The 19,228-nt window shown below is 38.7% G+C and overlaps 1 protein-coding gene and 1 pseudogene across 3 annotated transcripts in view; both read right to left on the reverse strand.

Moving 5' to 3' along the window:
* The window catches only part of LUZP2 (leucine zipper protein 2), a 517,618-nt gene that overhangs the window by 45,532 nt on the left and 452,858 nt on the right, over positions 1–19,228 (reverse strand). For 2 of the 3 annotated variants that reach the window (XM_015103087.4, XM_012102275.5), the window contains exon 9: positions 8,224–8,391. In XM_015103087.4, coding sequence (XP_014958573.1) covers positions 8,224–8,391 — 168 coding nt within the window. The remainder of the gene's footprint in view (positions 1–8,223; positions 8,392–19,228) is intronic. The other variant, XM_042237695.2, reaches the window with a different exon arrangement.
* On the reverse strand, positions 341–1,357 carry LOC105604163 (ATP synthase mitochondrial F1 complex assembly factor 1-like; annotated as a pseudogene).

Genomic DNA, 19,228 nt, shown 5'->3' on the forward strand with positions numbered 1-19,228 from the left:
GCTGCGCAGTCAAAATGGCCAGAGAACAGATACACTCCTACAGTGCATAAGATCAAGTCAACCATCTTGTGGATCCTTGATTGTCTCTGGATGTGATCTCAAACACTTGAAAAGGATGCTTCAAGTATACTGGGAGATAGTAATCAGAATGTTTGGGTATCTTTGTTCCTGAATATCAAGTAACAGGGCTCACATCCATGTTACTTCTTGCAGTAAGCACAGAGGGCAACTCCTTAGAGACGGCTTATTATCAATACTGAGCCTCGGAGAGTTCAAGGGGTGGGTAGGCTCAGGACCATCCAGGGCTGAGTAGAAGATTCTATAAGCCAACCTGACAGCCCTAAGTCTTATCCTGGTTCTGAGAACATTTCAGTTCGGCTCCAAGTCCACTTTGCTCCAACTCTGTGGTGACAGACATTTGAACTCACTGGGTCTGAAGCTAAAGATATCCCCTAACCTGTAGGTCTCTTCTCGACCAGTGGCATAGAAGAGCTGAACTTGGCTGGCCACGCACTGTGCCTCAGCATCATTCAGAAACGTGGACTCCATCTCTGCTGCCATTAGCACTGTGCCATTTTCTTCCTTAAGTGCAGGGTCGTGATATAAAATCAGCTGACTGGCCGCAGCTTCCCCTGGGATCTGAATATTTATAAGTGCAGTGGAGTGGAGTTCAGTACCTGTCCAGTGCCAGACAAAAAACTCATAACCTTCCCTTCTTGGTAGGCCACACAGAAATGTTGGACAGGACGAAGTCCAGTTCCAAATCAAATCAAACTTTTCTTCACATAGAAATGTTGGACAGGACTAAGCCCAGTTCCAAATCAAATCAAACTTTTCTTTAGGAATAACTGTGTAGACTGTTATCTTTTGCTGCAAAATACTGCTGCCAAATCTGTTTTATTTCTTCGGCAGTTTTCTCTTTCACCATCTCAGTGTTGAAGATTGAACTGAGAGACTTGTCCTTAGTGAATCCTCGGCTCACAGGCTGTTTCCCCAGTGCCTTCTGTTCCACACATGTGATAAAGTCCCCTTGCTTGGAGTGCCCCACTGGCTGCATGCTAAACTCACTGCGCTTCTCTAGTCAGGACTCAAAAGCAGCTGGGTCAGACCTGCACAACTGCTGGATCTTTTCGCAGCAGCGGTCGTAGAAGGGGTTGGCCTCGAGCACCTTTCTGACCCTGCTGCCACTGGTGCCCTTGGCTGGCCGGCCTGAGGGGCAGCGCATGGCTGACAGGAGCCCCAGGCCCAGGGCGCAGCTGCACACTGTGCACAGGCCGCCCTAGAGGCCGGCCACCTGCAGGATGGCTGGGCCCCGCGTCACCGTGGCAGCCACGGCCGTTCCCACCTCCTCCCTCATCCATACTTTTATGCTAAAAAATCGCAGCTGTGCTTATTTGAATGTGTTCTTAACTCTGCACAGTGAAACTAGGTAGTTTTTGTTTAAATTAATATCCTACCAAAAATCTTCTCCAAGTATTGTCTTCATTTCCACATATATTAATAGTACTTATTTTGAACATTTATTGACTGTTTTCCAGTATGAGACACTATTTCATATACTAAATGCTCTATGTTAATTTTCTTAATCTTCACAACAATTCGATAAGGATGTGCTGTTATGGTGTTCATTTTATATCTATGGGAGTACAATCTAAGGGGTTAGTTGATCAAAATTTCAAAATTAGGAAGTCTTAGAAAAATATATTTACATAGTAGCTTTAGAGATATCAGCATGATATAGTAGTTTTGATACTGATATTTGCTTTTAGTATAATTATTGTAAATGTATATAATTAATATTTAATAGTAAGTGTTTAATAACTACTATAAACTCTGAAAATTTGTGTAACCAGCTTTTATAGGTATGTATCAGCCATCTCCAGCAGACCGCTGGAGTATTCACTGTTTTAAAACCTGATTGTTTCCTCAGCAGAAACTTAAGCTGTGGGTCTAAATGACTATGTAGCAGACGTGCTCCAGAATATTTAAAAAGTGCCAACATGTAAATTATTTTTTAATCTTTCATCAGTAAATTCTCATAATATTGTACTTCTCAATTAATGAAATCTGCAGCTTTTAAAATCCACAGTGAGTATATAATTTGTATGTGAAGTGCATATGTCTATTGGATTCATGTATACACATATATACTCACATACATGATGCAATGAAAACCTGTCTGCATTTATCTAATCTTCTGGAAAAAATAAAAACAAATGACATTTTGGGGACGATTTTGCTTTTTTTCCAGATGTAGGTTAAAAATTGCTTACTTGGATTTGTTTTACAGATTTCAGGAAAAACCATTCAAATACACTTTTCAAAGAAGAGGCAAAGATTTTTTTAAAATGTGGATTATAACAGCTATATATCACGTGTATAATCATAAGGGATTTGATTTAGGTCATACCTGAATGATCTTGTGGTTTTCCCTACTTTAATTTAAGTCTGAATTTGACAATAAGGAGTTCATGATCTGAGCCACAGTCAGCTCCTAGTCTTCATTTTGCTGACTGTATAGAGCTTCTCCATCTTTGGCTACAGAAAATATAATCAATTTGATTTTGGCATTGACCATCTGGTGACATCCCATGTGTAGAGTCTTCTTTTGTGTTTTTGGAAGAGGGTGTTTGCTATGAGCAGTGCGTTCTCTTGGCAAAACTCTATTAGCCTTTGCCCTGCTTCATTTTGTACTCCAAGGCCAAATATTCCTGTTACTCCAGATCTCTCTTGGCTTCTTACTTTTGCATTCCAGTCCCCTATAATGATAAGGACATATCTTTTGGGTGTGGGTTCTAGAAGGTCTTGTGGGTCTTCACAGAACCATTCAACTTAAGCTTCTTCAGTGTTACTGGTTGGGGCATAGACTTGGATTACCGTGATAGTGAATGGTTTGCCTCAGAAACGAACATTCTGTTGTTTTTGAGATTGCACCCAAGTACTGCGTTTCAGACTCTTTTGTTGACTATGATGGCTACTCCATTTCTTCTAAGGGATTCCTGCCCACAGTAGTAGATATAATGGTCATCTGAATTAAATTCAACCATTCCAGTCCATTTTAGTTCGCTGATTCCTAAAATGTCAGTGTTCACTCTGCCATTTCCTGTTTGACCACTTCCAATTAGCCTTGAATTATTGACCTAACATTCCAGGTTCCTATGCAATATTGCTGTTTACAGCATCGGACTTTACTTCCATCACCAGTCACATTCACAGCTGGGTGCTATTTTTGCTTTTGCTCCATCCCTTCATTGTTTTTGGAGTTATTTCTCCACTGATTTCTAGTAGCATATTGGGCACCTACCAACCTGGGGAGTTCAACTTTCAATGTCCTATCTTTTCACCTTTTCATAATGTGCACGGGGTTCTCAAAGCAAGAATACTGAAGTGGTTTGCCATTCCCTTCTCCAGTGGACCATGTTTTGTCAGAACTCTCCACCATGACCCATCTGTCTTGGGTGGCCTTACATGGCATGGCTCATAGGTTCATTGAGTTAGACAAGGCAAATGGGGGAAACTGACTAAGGGGAAACTGGGTCTTGTTCTGATGGGTAGGGCCATACTTCAGTTCAGTCGGTCAGTTGTATCTGACTCCATGAATTGCAGCATGCCAGACCTCCCGGTCCATCACCAACTCCTGGAATTCACTCAAACATACGTCCATCAAGTCGGTGATGCCATCCAGCCATCTCATCCTCTGTCGTCCCCTTCTCCTCCTGCCCCCAATCCCTCCCAGCATCAGAGTCTTTTCCAATGAGTCTCCAATGAGTCAACTCTTTGCATGAAGTGGCCAAAGTACTGGAGTTTCAGTTTAGCATCAGTCCTTCCAAAGAACATCCAGGACTGATCTCTGTTAGAATGGACTGGTTGGATCTCCTTGCAGTCCAAAGGACTCTCAAGAGTCTTCTCTAACACCACAGTTCAAAAGCAGCAATTCTTCGGCTCTCAGCTTTCTTCACAGTCCAACTCTCACATCCATACATGACCACAGGAAAAAACCATAGCTTTGACTAGACAGACCTTTGTTGGCAAAGTAATGTCTCTGCTTTTGAATATGCTATCTAGGTTGGTCATACCTTTCCTTCCAAGGAGTAAGAGTCTTTTAATTTCATGGCTGCAATCACCATCTGCAGTGATTTTGGAGCCCCCCAAAATAAAGTCTGACACTGTTTCCACTCTTTCCCCATCTATTTCCCATGAAGTGATGGTACCAGATGCCACAATCTTAGTTTTCTGAATGTTGAGCTTTAAGCCAACTTTTTCACTCTCCTCTTTCACTTTCATCAAGAGGCTTTTTAGTTCCTGTTCAGTTTCTGCCATAAGGGTGGTGTCATCTGCATATCTGAGGTTATTGATATTTCTCCCGGAAATCTTGATCCCAGCTTGTGTTTCTTCCAGCCCAGCGTTTCTCATCATGTACTCTGCTGCTGCTGCTGCTAAGTCGCTTCAGTCATGTCTGACTCTATGCTACCCCATAGACAGTAGCCAACCAGGCTCCTCCGTCCCTGGGATTCTCCAAGCAAGAACACTGGAGTGGGTTGCCATTTCCTTCTCCAATGCATGAAAATGAAAAGTGTAAGTCAAGTCACTCAGTTGTGTCTGACACTTCGTGACCCCATGAACTACAGCCTACCAGGCTCTTCGTGCATGGGATTTTCCAGGCAAGAGTACTGGAGTTGGGGTGATGATGTACTCTGCATATAAGTTAAACTTAGTAAATCTTTAATCCAATTTTCTGTTGGTGTCCAGGACTGAGTTCCCTTCCTGTTGTTTTTCCTGAGGCCAAACTATAGTGGAGGTAATGAAGATAATGGTGATCTCCTTCAAAATGTCCCATGCACGCATCACTGCACTCAGTGCCCCTGACCATGCAGCAGGCCACTGCTGACCCACGCCTTCGCTGGAGACTCCTGGACACTCACAGGCAAGTCTGGGTCGGTCTCTTGTTGCACTAGTCAAAGCTATGGTTTTTCCAGTAGTCATGTATGGACTTGATAGTTGGACTATAAAAAAGCTGAGCACTAAAGAACTGATGCTTTTGAACTGTGGTGTTGGATGAGACTCTTGAGAGCCCCTTGGACTGCAAGGAAATCCAACCAGTCAATCCTAACTGAAATCACTGGTCCTGAATATTCACTGGAAGGACTGATACTGAAGCTGAAAGTCCAATACTTTGGCCACCTGATGCGAAGAACTGACTCATTGGAAAAGACCCTAATGCTGGGAAAGAGTGAAGCAGGAGAAGGGGATGACAGAGGATGAGATGGTTGGATGGCATCACTGACTTGATGGATATGAGTTTGAGTAAGCTCCAGGAGTTGGTGATAGACAGGGAAGCCTAGTGTGCTGCAGTCCATGGGGTTGCAAAGGGTCGGACATGACTGAGCGACTGAACTGAATTGATATCGTGTGTATCAAGGAAATTAAGAAAATTTATGATTTGTAATGCTCATGTCACAACAATGACCTGAGATAGGCACTGAGGAAACTGAGGCACAGAGAGGTTAAGTGATATGATGGTCTCACAGCTCCCTCTCAGGCACATATCACTGAGGCTATAATTGTGTGTTAATCTCTCAGTCGTGTCCGACTCTTTGTGATCATGAACTGTAGCCTGCCAGGTTCCTCTGTCCATGAAATTCTCAAGGCCAAAATACAGGAGTGGGTTGCCATTTCCTTCTCCAGGGGATCTTCGTGACCCAGGGATCGAACCTGGATCTCCAACATTGCAAGCAGATTCTTTACCACTGAACCACCAGGGAAGCCCCGAGACTATAATTAACCAACTCCAAAGACTTAGTAGTTTGAGGTCCTCATTTGAAAGTTAACATTTTGGATAAAAATTGTTCCATGACTGCAAAGTTTACTTCTCCTACATACACCATATATCGCATTTTATTATTCAGGATTTTTCAAATATTATCTGTGAGGTGCCTGCACAGAGATTCAAGTCCCAAGAAAAACAAATAGGGCTTCCGCAGTGACTCAGCAGGTAAAGCATCTGCCTGCAGTACAGGGGACAGAGCAGATGTGTGTTCAGTTCCTGTGTCTAGAAGGTCCCCTGGAGGAGGGCATGGCAACCCACTCAGTATTGCTGCCTGGAGAAGCCCATGGACTGAGGAGCTTGGCAGGCTACAGTCCAATGGGTCACAAGGAGCTGGACATGACTGAGTGACTAAGAAGCGAAAGGCAAAGGAGAAAAGGAAATATATACACATCTGAAACTGAACAAAGCACACACACATGTACATAAAATACAACTGCCACCATATTTGAAAAGATAAATAATATACGCAAAAGAGAAATGCCAGAGAGGCTTTTAATGCTAATTTGTAAAACAGAATGCACTATGGTATATCACCTTAGATTTATTGAACTTTATCTTAAATAATTAGATATTATTTTTTTAAAATAAGCATTCTGTAAACTACATGCATCTAAATGCTTCCTGTGTTTTCCTGTTAAACCTAGAGAAATAATAATACATACGTATTATTTATTTCAATGACAAGATACCTATTTACTAATAAGTCAGTTAAAGTAACAATCAGTAATTTCTTCCATATATTCAGGGTCATAAAGAGCCCCGTTTTAATAATGAGCCTAATAAATATACTTTAAGTTGGAGACAAGTGTCATATGCCCATAAAATCACAAAGCGGCTTTGCTCCAAGTCACTGGACTTAATACGGTTGAATCTATGCTTCTCCCTGAAACTAACCTGAAGTGGAAGGAGTATGTGGCCTTCTGATAGGTGGCAGAGATTGTGTAAGGTAGCTGTACACTTAACCAATAATCTGCTTCAATACATTTACCAGGAATTTTTTTAAATGTAAAAATATATTATTATGCAACTTTCTTCCCTGAGTTTAGTTAAATTAAACAAACAACAACAACAAAAACCCCCCACTGTTTTCAAAGGAGGATCAGAGAGATGTAAAGGTGAAAAATATTGGCCTAGATTTTTTGAGATCCTTCATTACCTAATAAAAACAAAGAAGATAATATAAAATGGAAAGACTTATTTCAATGATTTTAACAGAAAAAGAAGTTTACACAGATTAATCTGTTTTTGAGAAATCAACCCATTACAGGAGAAAAACAAAACAGTAGATTTATTTTGTTTGACTTAATTTTGACTCTGCATCCTGAAAACAGCATTCCCCTCATCTACAGGTTGGCCACATCCCCAGATGACTGTATTGGTAGGTATTTGTAACAGTGGTCCTCAGGGATTTTTGCCCACCATCCTCTAGCCCACCACGGATTTGCTTTAGAAGCTGGACTCCTCTCTATAGCATTTATTTCAACAGCAAGTGATCCTGAGGCAAGTGATAAAAGAATTGCACCTTCAAGTATACTGCCTGAAACTAAACTCCTTTCTTTAATAACAATTTCAGATTGTCAGTATTTAAAAGTAGAGCTTGCAAACTGAAGGTTCTGATGATTGAAACAAAAGCAGAACTGAAATGCCCTCTTTTGTCCTGTATAAAGTAGAGTGATGGCAGGGACATGCTTAAATTCTTGTTGTTTAAGTTGCTAAGTCGCATCCAACTCTTTTGAAACCCCATGGACTGTAGGCCACCAGGCTCCTCTGTCCATGGGATTTTCCAGGCAAGCATACTGGAGTGGGTTTCTATTTTCTATTTCCTTCTCCAGGGGATCGTCCTAACCCAGGGATGGAACCCATGTCTCCTGCATTGACAGGTGGATTCTTTACCGCCGAGCCACAGGGAAGCCCTCCTAATCCCCTAGGGAGCTCTTAAAAACTAATGATGACTGGAGCCAAACCAGGAAAAATTTGTCTGAGGTGAGCCCCAAGTATTAAGACTTTTCTTTTTTTTAATAACAATCCCAAGTGATTCTAATATACAGTTACAGTGTTGAGAACTACAGGCTTAAATTCTGAAAAATGTATCCACTTTTGTAAGGATGGTGGTTATACCCTAGAAGAAAGTATTTTCCATAATAAACCCCTGGTGAAAACTGGAATATAATTCAAGATATTTTCTTATAATATTGTAAAATAGTGATGATAATAATTCTGCCTAAGAAACACCTTGTTCTCTTATAAAGAAAATTTGTTTCCCAACATCTCCAAGTGACTATGAAGACTTTACAAACTGGGTTACTATCTCCCATTTACATCCTGATTTTTCAATGAATTTGCTATCTTACTTGGATTCACTTTGATGATAATACAGATCGAAGTCAAGAAAGTACCTTGGCTGTTGTGCTTACATATGCAGTCCTCGTGTCACTTAGCATGGTTGGGACTGATATCTGAGTTCGATATGGCCTGAAGGGATTCAAATGGGGAGGATGCTGATCACGGAAAACAGTTGAGAGGCAGAGTTGTACAGTCTCCTTCATTGCTTTCAGCTGTGACTCCTATGAAAACAAGAGAGATCACAGTTTTTACATGTGGTTCTGGTCATCATTCACCTGACTAGATTCTCCCTTTCCTCCTAGCCTATACTCATTCCCCAAACACATGTTAGTTTTAATACATAACTGCCCAGCATAAATTCCATGATAACATACCATGTAATGCACACTCAGTCTATTTTTTAGGAACTAATGTGTTTCATGATATATTTTGATCACTAGAATTCAGAGACATAGCTTACATTTTTTCCCCTTGAATCGACATGATTTCAATTATGATACCTTGATGGCAAGGAAATATACTTTAGAGTCACTCTAAATTGGATCCTTTTAGCATCTGCCATCTTTCTTTTATCATAAACCTTTCAAATCACTCCTCTTGTGATGTTTTTCCTTTTGTTTCTCAAATCAGCCTGTATCTCTACTCAATTAATGCTAAAACTCTTATTTCCTTGGGTCCTGTTAAGTAGTAGGAGTTATTCAGATATGATTGTAAGTGATAATCAAACATCTGTGAAACTGGCATTATTATTTCTGTTTTACTATGAATGTAACAAAATTTCAGGTTCTAGACTGTTTTCTTCTCTTTAAATTTTTATTTTACATTGGAATATATTTTGGTTTACAATGTTGTATTACTTTTAGCTGTACAACAAAGTGATTCAGTTATACATATACCCCTTCATTTTCAAATTCTTTTCCCATATAGGTTATTACAATATATTGAGTAGAATTCTCAGTGCTATATAGTAGGGCCTTATTAGTTATCTCATTCATATAACAGCAGTGTATATATGCTCATTTCAAAGTGCTAATTTACTCCACCTTTCCCCTTAGGTAACCATAATTTTCTATTTCTATTTTTTAAACTAAGTTTATTTGTAACATTTTTATATTCCACAAGTTGTATCATATGATATTTGTATTCCCCTGTCTGATTTCCTTCACTTAGCATGATAATCGCGAGGTCCATCCATGTTGCTGCCAATGGCAGTATTTCACTTTTTTTATGGCTTAGTAGTATTTTGCTGTATATATGTACCACGTCTTCTTTATCCACTCCTTTATCGATGGGCATTTAGGGTGCTTCCATGTCTTGGCTATTGTTAAGTAGTGCTGCAGTGAACACTAGGGTGCATGCATCTTTTTGAGTTATGGTTTTCTCAGGATATATGCCGAGGAGTGGGACTGCTGGATCATATGGTAGTTCTGTGTTTAGTTTTTAAGGAAACTCCATACCGTTCTCCACAGTGTTTGTACCAATTTACATTCCCACTAACAGTGCAGGAGGGTTCCTTTCTCTCCACACTCTTTCCAGCATTTATTGCAGAACTACTTTTTCTTTAGGTTTACATTCCAAGGTAGACTGAACTATATAGAGACAACCATCTCCAACTGCCACCCAACCTCCAGATCCCACTGCTAAAAATATTTTAAATTGCTTATAAGTTTTTAAAATGATGTAAAGTTGAGTCCCAGTGACAGAGACATCCCCAGGTACCAAAATAAAGAGAGACACACAACCTTGAGGAAATCTCATGGTAACACAGGGGTAACTGGGGGCAAGCATACAGACCCTAGTAAGACAATAACATATAAATATCCACTTCAAGATATGAAATGTGGCCTCTGGGGCAAGAGAGAAGAAGAAAAGAGAATAGTTGCTGGAGTCATATCCAGCAAACGGGCACAATTGGCGTTAACCCTTTTTGTGTAGTTCCATGTTTGGATCAGTGGATCCAGTGGATCAATGGATCAATGAAGCAGAAAAGTCTGTTGTCTTCTCCTGTCACAGTAGTATACTCCCAACAAAACTACTGTCTTTTGTATATAATGTCAGGAATATATCTACAGATAGCATCCCGTCCTACTTATTGTCTCCTATACAGCCCCTGGAGTCAATTTCTTGAGAGTGACTATGGCTTTGATTTTTCCCAATGTTCTCTGTTTCCTACTAATATGTGGTATAAAATTTATCTTTAAGATGAGAGTGTATATTGCTAGAATAGCAATTTAAGAAATCTTTCTTTTTGGTCATATCACGAGATTAAAAGAAAAACAACAGTAAGAGCTGCAACTGGAAATATATAAGAAACAGGACATAGATGAATTTCCCTCACATTAACCTTGCCCTGTCATATTTCATAAAAATCTGATAAGAGCAAAATAAAAGTCTGTTAAGAAATAGGATGGAGGGGCTTTGTTAACTGGACAGGGGGGAGTAAAGTTGAATAAAAAACTTATACTCAAAATGGTCCCTTTTATTTGCTTGCCTGAGTAGCTAGAGACCTGCTATGGCTGATTATGTTTGTTTTCTTTATATAATTTACCACTAATTTTAATTTATATATATATATATATATGTATAAGTTGTCTGTTTTGTTCAGAACTGTAGAGCTAGCACCTAACACAATACCTGACACATGAGAAAGGACACATAATTTTTTTTTTTAATAAATACTTAGTTGAAAATGTTATTTCTCTTTTGTCAGGGAAAGAAGCTATCTCAATAAAAAGAAATGAAGTAATGATTCAGATCACCCTTCCTATTGAGTCTTTGTTATAATCTTGGATGGCCCTAACCTTCTATTACTGCAGAATACGTGTGGGTGATGTTCTCTGGAGTGAGATGTTCCAGGTTCCACTGAACAATTTGGTAATGTTTTCTGTTTCTCATAATACAGTTAGATAATGGAAATAGAGCTAATATGACGACGTCAAGCAGGTCTTGGCCAGGACTCAAAGTTAACATAGCTTTGAAATGCAGATTTTTCAATGCTCATTCATGCAGGAAGTTATTTGATAGTTATTTGATTCACTGCATTCATATCATGGCTCCTCTCAACACAGTATATATTTATAAAAGTTAGATCTACGACAGGCACAAAATATATATGTATGCTGCTGCTGCTGCTAAGTCACTTCAGTCGTGTCTGATTCTGTGCAACCCCATAGACAGCAGCCTATGTTGACATAATAGACAACTTCCTGAGCAACAGCTAAACGCAGATGCCAAAAGTAAACAATGAATGGCATCAACCTAATACTTCATTTTAAGTAAATATTCTTTAGGCAAGACAAAATTCCCAGTGGAACAATCGATATATTTGAACGTGGGTGAAATCATCTCATCTGCTCATCCAGCCCTCCTGACATTTTCGGGGTCACTTTGGAGAGCAGAATCAACAATACATAAATGTAACCTCCAACTCCTCACCTTTCATAGCCATTGTAGTAAGCTATCCTTCCTCTTATGTTTCAACCTATTCTGAATCTCATGGTTTTTTACTTCCTTTCTTTTTTTGGATCACAAGCTTGTGAATTGGCCTCCTATATTAGATTCTGGATTCACTCCTTCATTACACTGTAGATTTTTCCTGCCAGAGACCACAGATTTCTGTGAACAATGCTTCCCTAATTTGTTCATCTTTCTATTAAAAAAAAAAAAAAAAAAAGCTCACATCTTTCCAGTTAGTCCCTCTAACTAAATAAAGCCTGTAATTGACACCACTCAGGTTTGGCTTGACCCATCCATGAGCAAGGCCAAGACAATGATTTTACACAATGTCATTACATTTTCATTTATATTGCTAGCTTTAGTCTGTTTTAAAATTGCAAGTAAGGCCACTGTTCACTTTGAAGTTCACTGGAACAGGATGTCACCTAATGAAATATGATGTGACTTATACAAACTATACTTTGCCCTAGATCTTACAGCATATCCCCTCTGAGATTCAGCTTTATTTCTGCCCTTGATCTTCTTCCCACACCAAACCACATTTCCCATTTCCTCTGCCACATAATAAAATGCAAAGTCTTTAAGGATATCCTGCTTGTCACAATGTCCTTTGTTTATAGTCCATCAAACGTTTCAAGTTCATTCTCATCTAGGAATCTTTACACTCAGAACTCTCTTTCCAAATAGCTACATAGGAAACTTCTACTTAAAATGTATGTTTCAGCTCACATATTATCTTCTATGAAACATAATCACTGATTACTCTATCAAAGCACACTTCTATCTCAAAGTCTTTATCATATAGTTCTTAAATTAAAGGTCTTTTGCAGCCCTTGTCATCAGTGCAAATTATCTTATTTTTAATATGTTTATTGTTTCATCTATTTCTATTTCAGTGTTGGGAAACGGTGTTTGCTATGACCAGTGTGTTCTCTTGACAGAACTGTTAGTCTTAGCCTTGCTTGATTTTGTACCCCAAGGCCAAACTTGGCCTGTTACTCCAGGTATGTCTTGACTTCCTACATTTGCATTCCAATCCCCTATGATGAAAAGGACATTTTTGGGAGGTGTTAGCTCTAGAAGGTCTCATAGGTTTTCATAGAACTAGTTACTTCAGCTTCTTCAGTATTAGTGGTTGGGGTATAGACTTGGATTACTGTGGTGTTGGATGGTTTACCTTGGAGATGAACTGATTTGGTCGTTTTAGAGATTGCACCCAGGTACTGCATTTTGGACTCTTCTGTTTACTATGAGGACTACTCCACTTTTTCTAAGGAACCCTTTCCCACAGTAGTAGATAAAATGGTCATCTGAATTAAATTTGCTCATTCCCTTCCATTTTAGTTCACTGATTCCTAAAATGTCAATGTTCAATCTTCCCATTTCCTGCTTTATCTCATGCAATTTATCTTGATTCATGGACCTAACATTCCATGTTTCTATGCAATATTGTTCTTTACAGCATCAGACTTTCACCGCTAGACACATCCACAACTGAACATCATTTCTGCTTTGGCCCAGCCTCTTCATTCTTCCTAGAGTTATCAGTAATTGCCCTCTGTTTTTCTCCAATATGAAGAGTATATCATGCAAACTGCTGGGCTAGATGACTCACAAGCTGGAATCAAGATTGCCAGGAGAAATATCAACAACCTCAGATATGAAGATGATACCACTCTCATGGCAAAAAACAAAGAGGAACTAAAAAGCTTCTTGATGAGGGTGAATGGGGAGAGTGAAAAAGCTGGTTTAAAACTCAGCATTCAAAAAACTAAGATCATGGCATCCAGTCCTATCACTTCCTGGCAAACAGATTGGGAAAAAGTGGAAACAATGACAGATTTTATTTTCTTGAGCTCAGAAATCACTGTGGATGGTAACTGCAGCTACAAAATTAAAAGACATTTGCTCCTTGGAAGAAAAGCTATGACCAACCTAGACAGCATATTAAAAAGCAGAGACATCACTTTGCTGACAAAGGTTCATATAGTCAAAACTATGGTTTTTCCAGTAATCATGTAAAGATCTGAGAGTTGGACTGTAAATAAAGCTGAGTGCAGAGGAATTGATACTTTTGAACTGTGGTGCTAGAGAAGACTCTTGAGAGTCCCTTGGACAGCAAGGAAATCAAACCAGTCCATCATAAAGGAAATCAGCCCTGAAAATTCACTGGAAGGGCTGATGCTGGAGCTGAAGCTCCAATCCTTTGGCTACCAGATGCAAGAGCTGACTCACTGGCAAAGACCCTGATGCTGGGAAAGATTGAGGGCAGAAGGAGAATGGGGCAACAGAGGATGAGATGGTTGGATGGCATCACTGACTGAGTGGACATGAGTTTGAACAAACTCTGGAAGATGATGAAGGACAGGGAAGCCTGGCGTGCTACAGTTCATGGAGTTGCAAAGAGTTGGACAAGACTTTGAGATTGAACAACAACAACTTCCCCAGTAGCATATTGGACACCTTTGACCTGGGGGCTCATCTTCCACTGTTGTATCTTTTTGCCTTTTCGTACTGCTCATGGAGATCCATAACACTGTAAAGGAGGCTGTAATACAAGAAGGCAAAGTGGTTGTCTGAGGAGGCTATACAAATAGCTGAGGAAAGAAGAAAAATGAAATTCAAGGGAGAAAGGGAAAGATATATTCAACTGAATGCAGAGTTCCAGAGAATAGCAAGGAGAGATAAGAAGGACTTCTTAAGTGAACAATGCAAAAAACAAAACAAAACAGAGGAAAACAATAGAATGGGAAAGACTAGAGGTCCCTTTAAGAAAACTGGATATATCAAGGGAACATTTCATGCAAGGATGGGCATGAAGAAGGACAGAAACAGCAAGGACCTAACAGGACCAGAAGAGATTAAGAAGAGGTGGCAAGAATACAAAGAAGAACTGAACAAAAAAGGTATTCATGATCGAGATACCCATGATGGTGTGATCACTCACCTAGAGCCAGACATCCTGAAATGCGAAGTCAAGTGGACCTTAGGAAGCATTACTACAAACAAAGTTAGTTGAGATGATGGAATACCAGCTGAGCTATTTAAAAGCCTAAAAGATGTTGCTATTAATGTGCTTTACTCAATACATCAGCAAATTTGGAAAACTCCACAGTGGCCTTGGGAGTTTTCATTCTAATCCCAAAGAAGGGCAATGCCAAAGAATGTTTAAAATACCATACAACTGCTCTCATTTCATATTCTAGCAAGGTAATGCTCAAAATCTGTCAAGCTAGGCTTCAGAAGTATGTGAACTAAAAATTTCCATATGTACAAGCTGGGTTTCAAAGAGGCAGAGGAACCAGAGATCAAATTGCCAACACTGGTTGGATCATGGAGAAAGCAAGGGAATTCTACAAAAACATCTCCTTCTGCTTCATTGATTACACTAAAGCCTTTGATTTTGTGGATCACAGCAAACTCTGGAAAATTCTTAAAAGAGATGGGAATACCAGACCATCTTACCTGCCTCCTGAGAAACCTGTATGCAGGTCAAGAAGTAACAGTTAGAACTGGACATGGAACAATGGACTGGTTCAAAACTGAGATAGGAGTAGGACAAGACTGTATATTGTCACCCTGCTTATTTAACGTATATGCAGAGTACATCATGCAAAATCCTGGGCTGGATGACTCACAATCTGGAATCAAGATTGCCAAGATAAATAGCAACAACCTCAGATATGCAGATAATACCCCTCTAATGGCAGAAAGTGAAAAGGAACTAAAGAGCCTCTTGATGAGGGTGAAAGAGGAGAGTGAAAAAGCTGGCTTACAACTCAACATTCAATAAACTAAGATCATGGCATCCCGGTCCCATCACTTTATGACAAATAGAAAGGGAAACAGTGGAAGCAATGACATTTTATTTTCTTGGGTTTAAAATTCACTGTGGATGGTGATAGCAGCTATGAAATTTAAAGACCCTTGCTCTTGGAAGGAAAGCTATGATAAACCTACAGATGATAGTAAAAAGCAGAGACATCACTTTGCCGACAAAGGTCTGTATAGTCAAAGCTCTGGTTTTTCCAGTAGTCACATACAGATGAGAGAGTTAGACCATAAAGGAGGCTGAATGCCAAAGAATTGATGCTTTTGAACTGTGGTGCAGAAGACTCTTGAGAGTCTCTTAGACTGCGAGGAAACCAAACCAGTCAATCCTAAAGGAAATAAATCCTGCATATTCACTGGAAGGACTGATGCTGAAGCTCCAATACTTTGGCCATCTGATTTGAAGGGCCAACTCATTGGAAGAGACTGATGCTAGGAAAGATCAAAGTCCAAAGGAGAAGAGGGAGTCAGAGAATGAGATGGATAGACACCAATACCAACTCAATGAACATGGATTCGAGGAAATTACGGGAGATAGGGAAGGAAAGGGAAGCCTGGAGTGCTACAGTCTATGGGGTCACAAAGAGTTGGACATGACTGAGTGACTGCACAACACTGCAATGTAATTTCTTTGAGGGCTGATGTGTTTTAATTTTTATTATATATTGGAGCATAGTTGATTAACAGTGTTGTATTAGTTTTGGGTGTACATCAAAGTGATTCAGTTATACATATACATGTATCTATTATCAATTTTTTCCACTCATGTTATTACAGAATATTAATCAGTGTTCTTTGTACTATACAGCTGGGCCAATTTTTTTTTTTTTTGCACTATCACTGGTTTCTAAATAAACAAATATTTGTTAAAATATAAATAAAGGAAATCTCTAGAGAATAAGTTTTATATAGAAAATAACGAACTATTTTTCATTTCACCCCGTATATTATGTAATATAAATGTATTATTTTGGACATTAAAATACCAGTGCTTATGCTATAGCTTTGTAAAACTTGTAAGAAATTATTATTTATATATATGTTTGTAGGATGGTAGGAGATTTAGAAGCCATTTTTTTCACATCTGTATATGAGTAGTTTTCTCAAGAAAAATGCATTTTTGTGGGGATGCCTGGATACATATGGCAAAGACAACAGTGTCCTCATTTCATATCTCGTTTATAAAGTTCACAAGGTAATATTCATGTCTGTCTTCATTTATTTACATGATGTGAAATCCTCAGAGAAATCTTTGTGCACCAATGGCAGTTGTCTTTGGAAAAATCATGAAGGACTGGGAATCCAAAGGCTTTCCCCTTCCCCTACCTTTATTTCACCACGAAATTATCTCTGAATCCTAAAAGGTCATTTGACAAACAGTTTTATTTCTCTGTTCTAAATGCTTTGGCCCTTGTACGTAGGATGAATAGCACATACGTTAATTTACGAAGTTAGATCTTCATCTGCCTGTTTAATCAGTAACAATTTATTATGCTCTTGCCATGTGCCAGGTACACTGTGGCAAGAAGAGTTCTTGTTCTTTTACTATTTTGTCCTGGGAGTCTGTGCAGATCATCTACCTGTGTCATCTATAATATGATATAATAATGCATACTTTCCTGGGTCAGATTTTGTGAGGATCAGATGCAAAAGAAACTTCTAATATAAGAATTTGAGAGATAGACTTTTCACACCATAAAGATACTTTTACTTTTCAGTAGCTGAGGCTAACTATCCTTCATCCCAACCCAGGAATCAATGTGTCTCCTGCACTGCAGGTGAATTCCTTACATTCTGAGCCATTGGGGAAGTAAGATATTGCCACAAAATAACTGATTGTTTAGAAAACGAAGATTGATTCTTAGATCTTGAGATTATTATTGCTTTTATTGGGATAGTAATCTGAGACTTCTTTCATGAGAAGTATGAGATGAGAAACATGTTAGAGTGTGAATATACTGTTTTCATAATGTTTATTAGGTATTTAAGGCTATTTGAGGCCCAGATGTAATATTCTTTGGAACTAGACACACGAAGACAATTTTTAAAAGTCTTGTCTTATATAAAAAATGGTGAAGTGACGTGAAGAGCAATTTCATTAAACTGTATTTTCGTATCCATTTTTGAAGTGAGCGAGCATTTCTACCTGTCTATGACGACAGTTTACGAGTCTCATATGTATCTTACATGAGATTTGTTGAAATCAACCTCTGGTAATATGCAGTGCTTTTATAGTTCACTGTAGCAAATGGAGTGGCAAGATCCTGAAGGCTAAAGAGAAAAATTATCACAAAGAAGCAGTCTCTCTAGGTTCTCATTCACTAATAATAGTAGTTACTATGCTTATTGAGTATTTTTCAAGTGCCAAGAATTCTCAGGACTTTACTTTTACAGTTGTATATAATTTTCCCATCATCATAATACAGTGAATTTTATTATCATTTTATTTTATGGTGAAGTATAAAGAGTTTGAGGGATTTGAACATGGTCATATGGTGAAAGGGTTATGATCTGAACACAGACTGACTCTGGAGAACCTTCTTAAATATTACAGCATATAGTCTGTCATCCCAAATCTAGTCTGGCTTAGTGAGAGCTAAGCAAATAGTGGTGGTGGTAGAAATGGGGAGGAGGAAGACATAGAGAGGATAAGACAGGAGAGAAAACTGTTTTATCTTCAAGTTCTGTGACTCAGGACAAATTACAACTTGCGCATGATTATCATGTGACGCCACCAGCTTTTGTAACACATGTACTTAAAATATACGTACTCACTCTTCATGTTTCTCTGACTTCATGGTTCCACATATAATTATTTCCTAATTTTTGGTGCCCAACAAAATTGTGAGGGATGCAGTGTTTTCTGTTTCTCATAGCACTTGGTACATGGTGGTCACACAAAAGACATTTCAAACCCAGTGAGTCACTCACTGACTAAATGGGTTATTTGAAGTCACATCATGGGAAAGGTTTAATGTTATGGAGAACATTCCAACAGTCACAGTTGTTAAATCTAAGAAGGGGGCCAGCCTGCCTCAGAATCTTGGAAATTCAGTGTCTTCAGAATGTAAAACATACTGCAGAGATTTTGCCAGGGATACCAAAGAAAGGAAATATAAAAAGATGATCTGATTGGACTTTTTGGTTATACATATCTCTGATTTTCTGATTCTACCAATTCCATAAGGAATCAGTTCCCATTTTAAAAATAATATTATGCAGCATGAGTTGGATATGGTCAGAAATTAGCATAATTGGTATAAACATCTTCTTTCCTAAAGTTAAAAAAAAAAAAACTCCTAAAGCTGAAATCTTGGTAAGGTGAATTATATTTGAGCTAGTCTATAAAAATGTAGGCAGGCTTCCCTAAAATTATTAACTATTACATTAAGTACTTGGATAAATATAAAATGAGACATGTCTGTTTTCTTTATATTGATCAGATTGCATTCTCTCTTTATATGACTAGAAATATTTTTATTATATATAAATGAACCAACAATTCCCCATATGATATAAAGAGAGGGTCTCTTTTTCCACTGTTAGAATGATTGCTAACTCCAATCTAATCAAGAATAGATTTCAGACAGAGGATGCATTGAAAAGTTGTTAAAATGCAGATTATTGCAAAATTGGCCCTGTTGCTTCAGCATAGACTTTATATGCATCTGATTGAGAGCAATGTGGGTTTTTGTATTTCCAAGTCTGAAACACTATGATTTAATTTTCAGTCAGAATTCCCTGTATTAATATTTGCTAGATATATGTTCT

Source organism: Ovis aries, chromosome 21 (assembly GCF_016772045.2).
Source record: "Ovis aries strain OAR_USU_Benz2616 breed Rambouillet chromosome 21, ARS-UI_Ramb_v3.0, whole genome shotgun sequence".
Taxonomy (NCBI): Eukaryota; Metazoa; Chordata; class Mammalia; order Artiodactyla; family Bovidae; genus Ovis; species Ovis aries.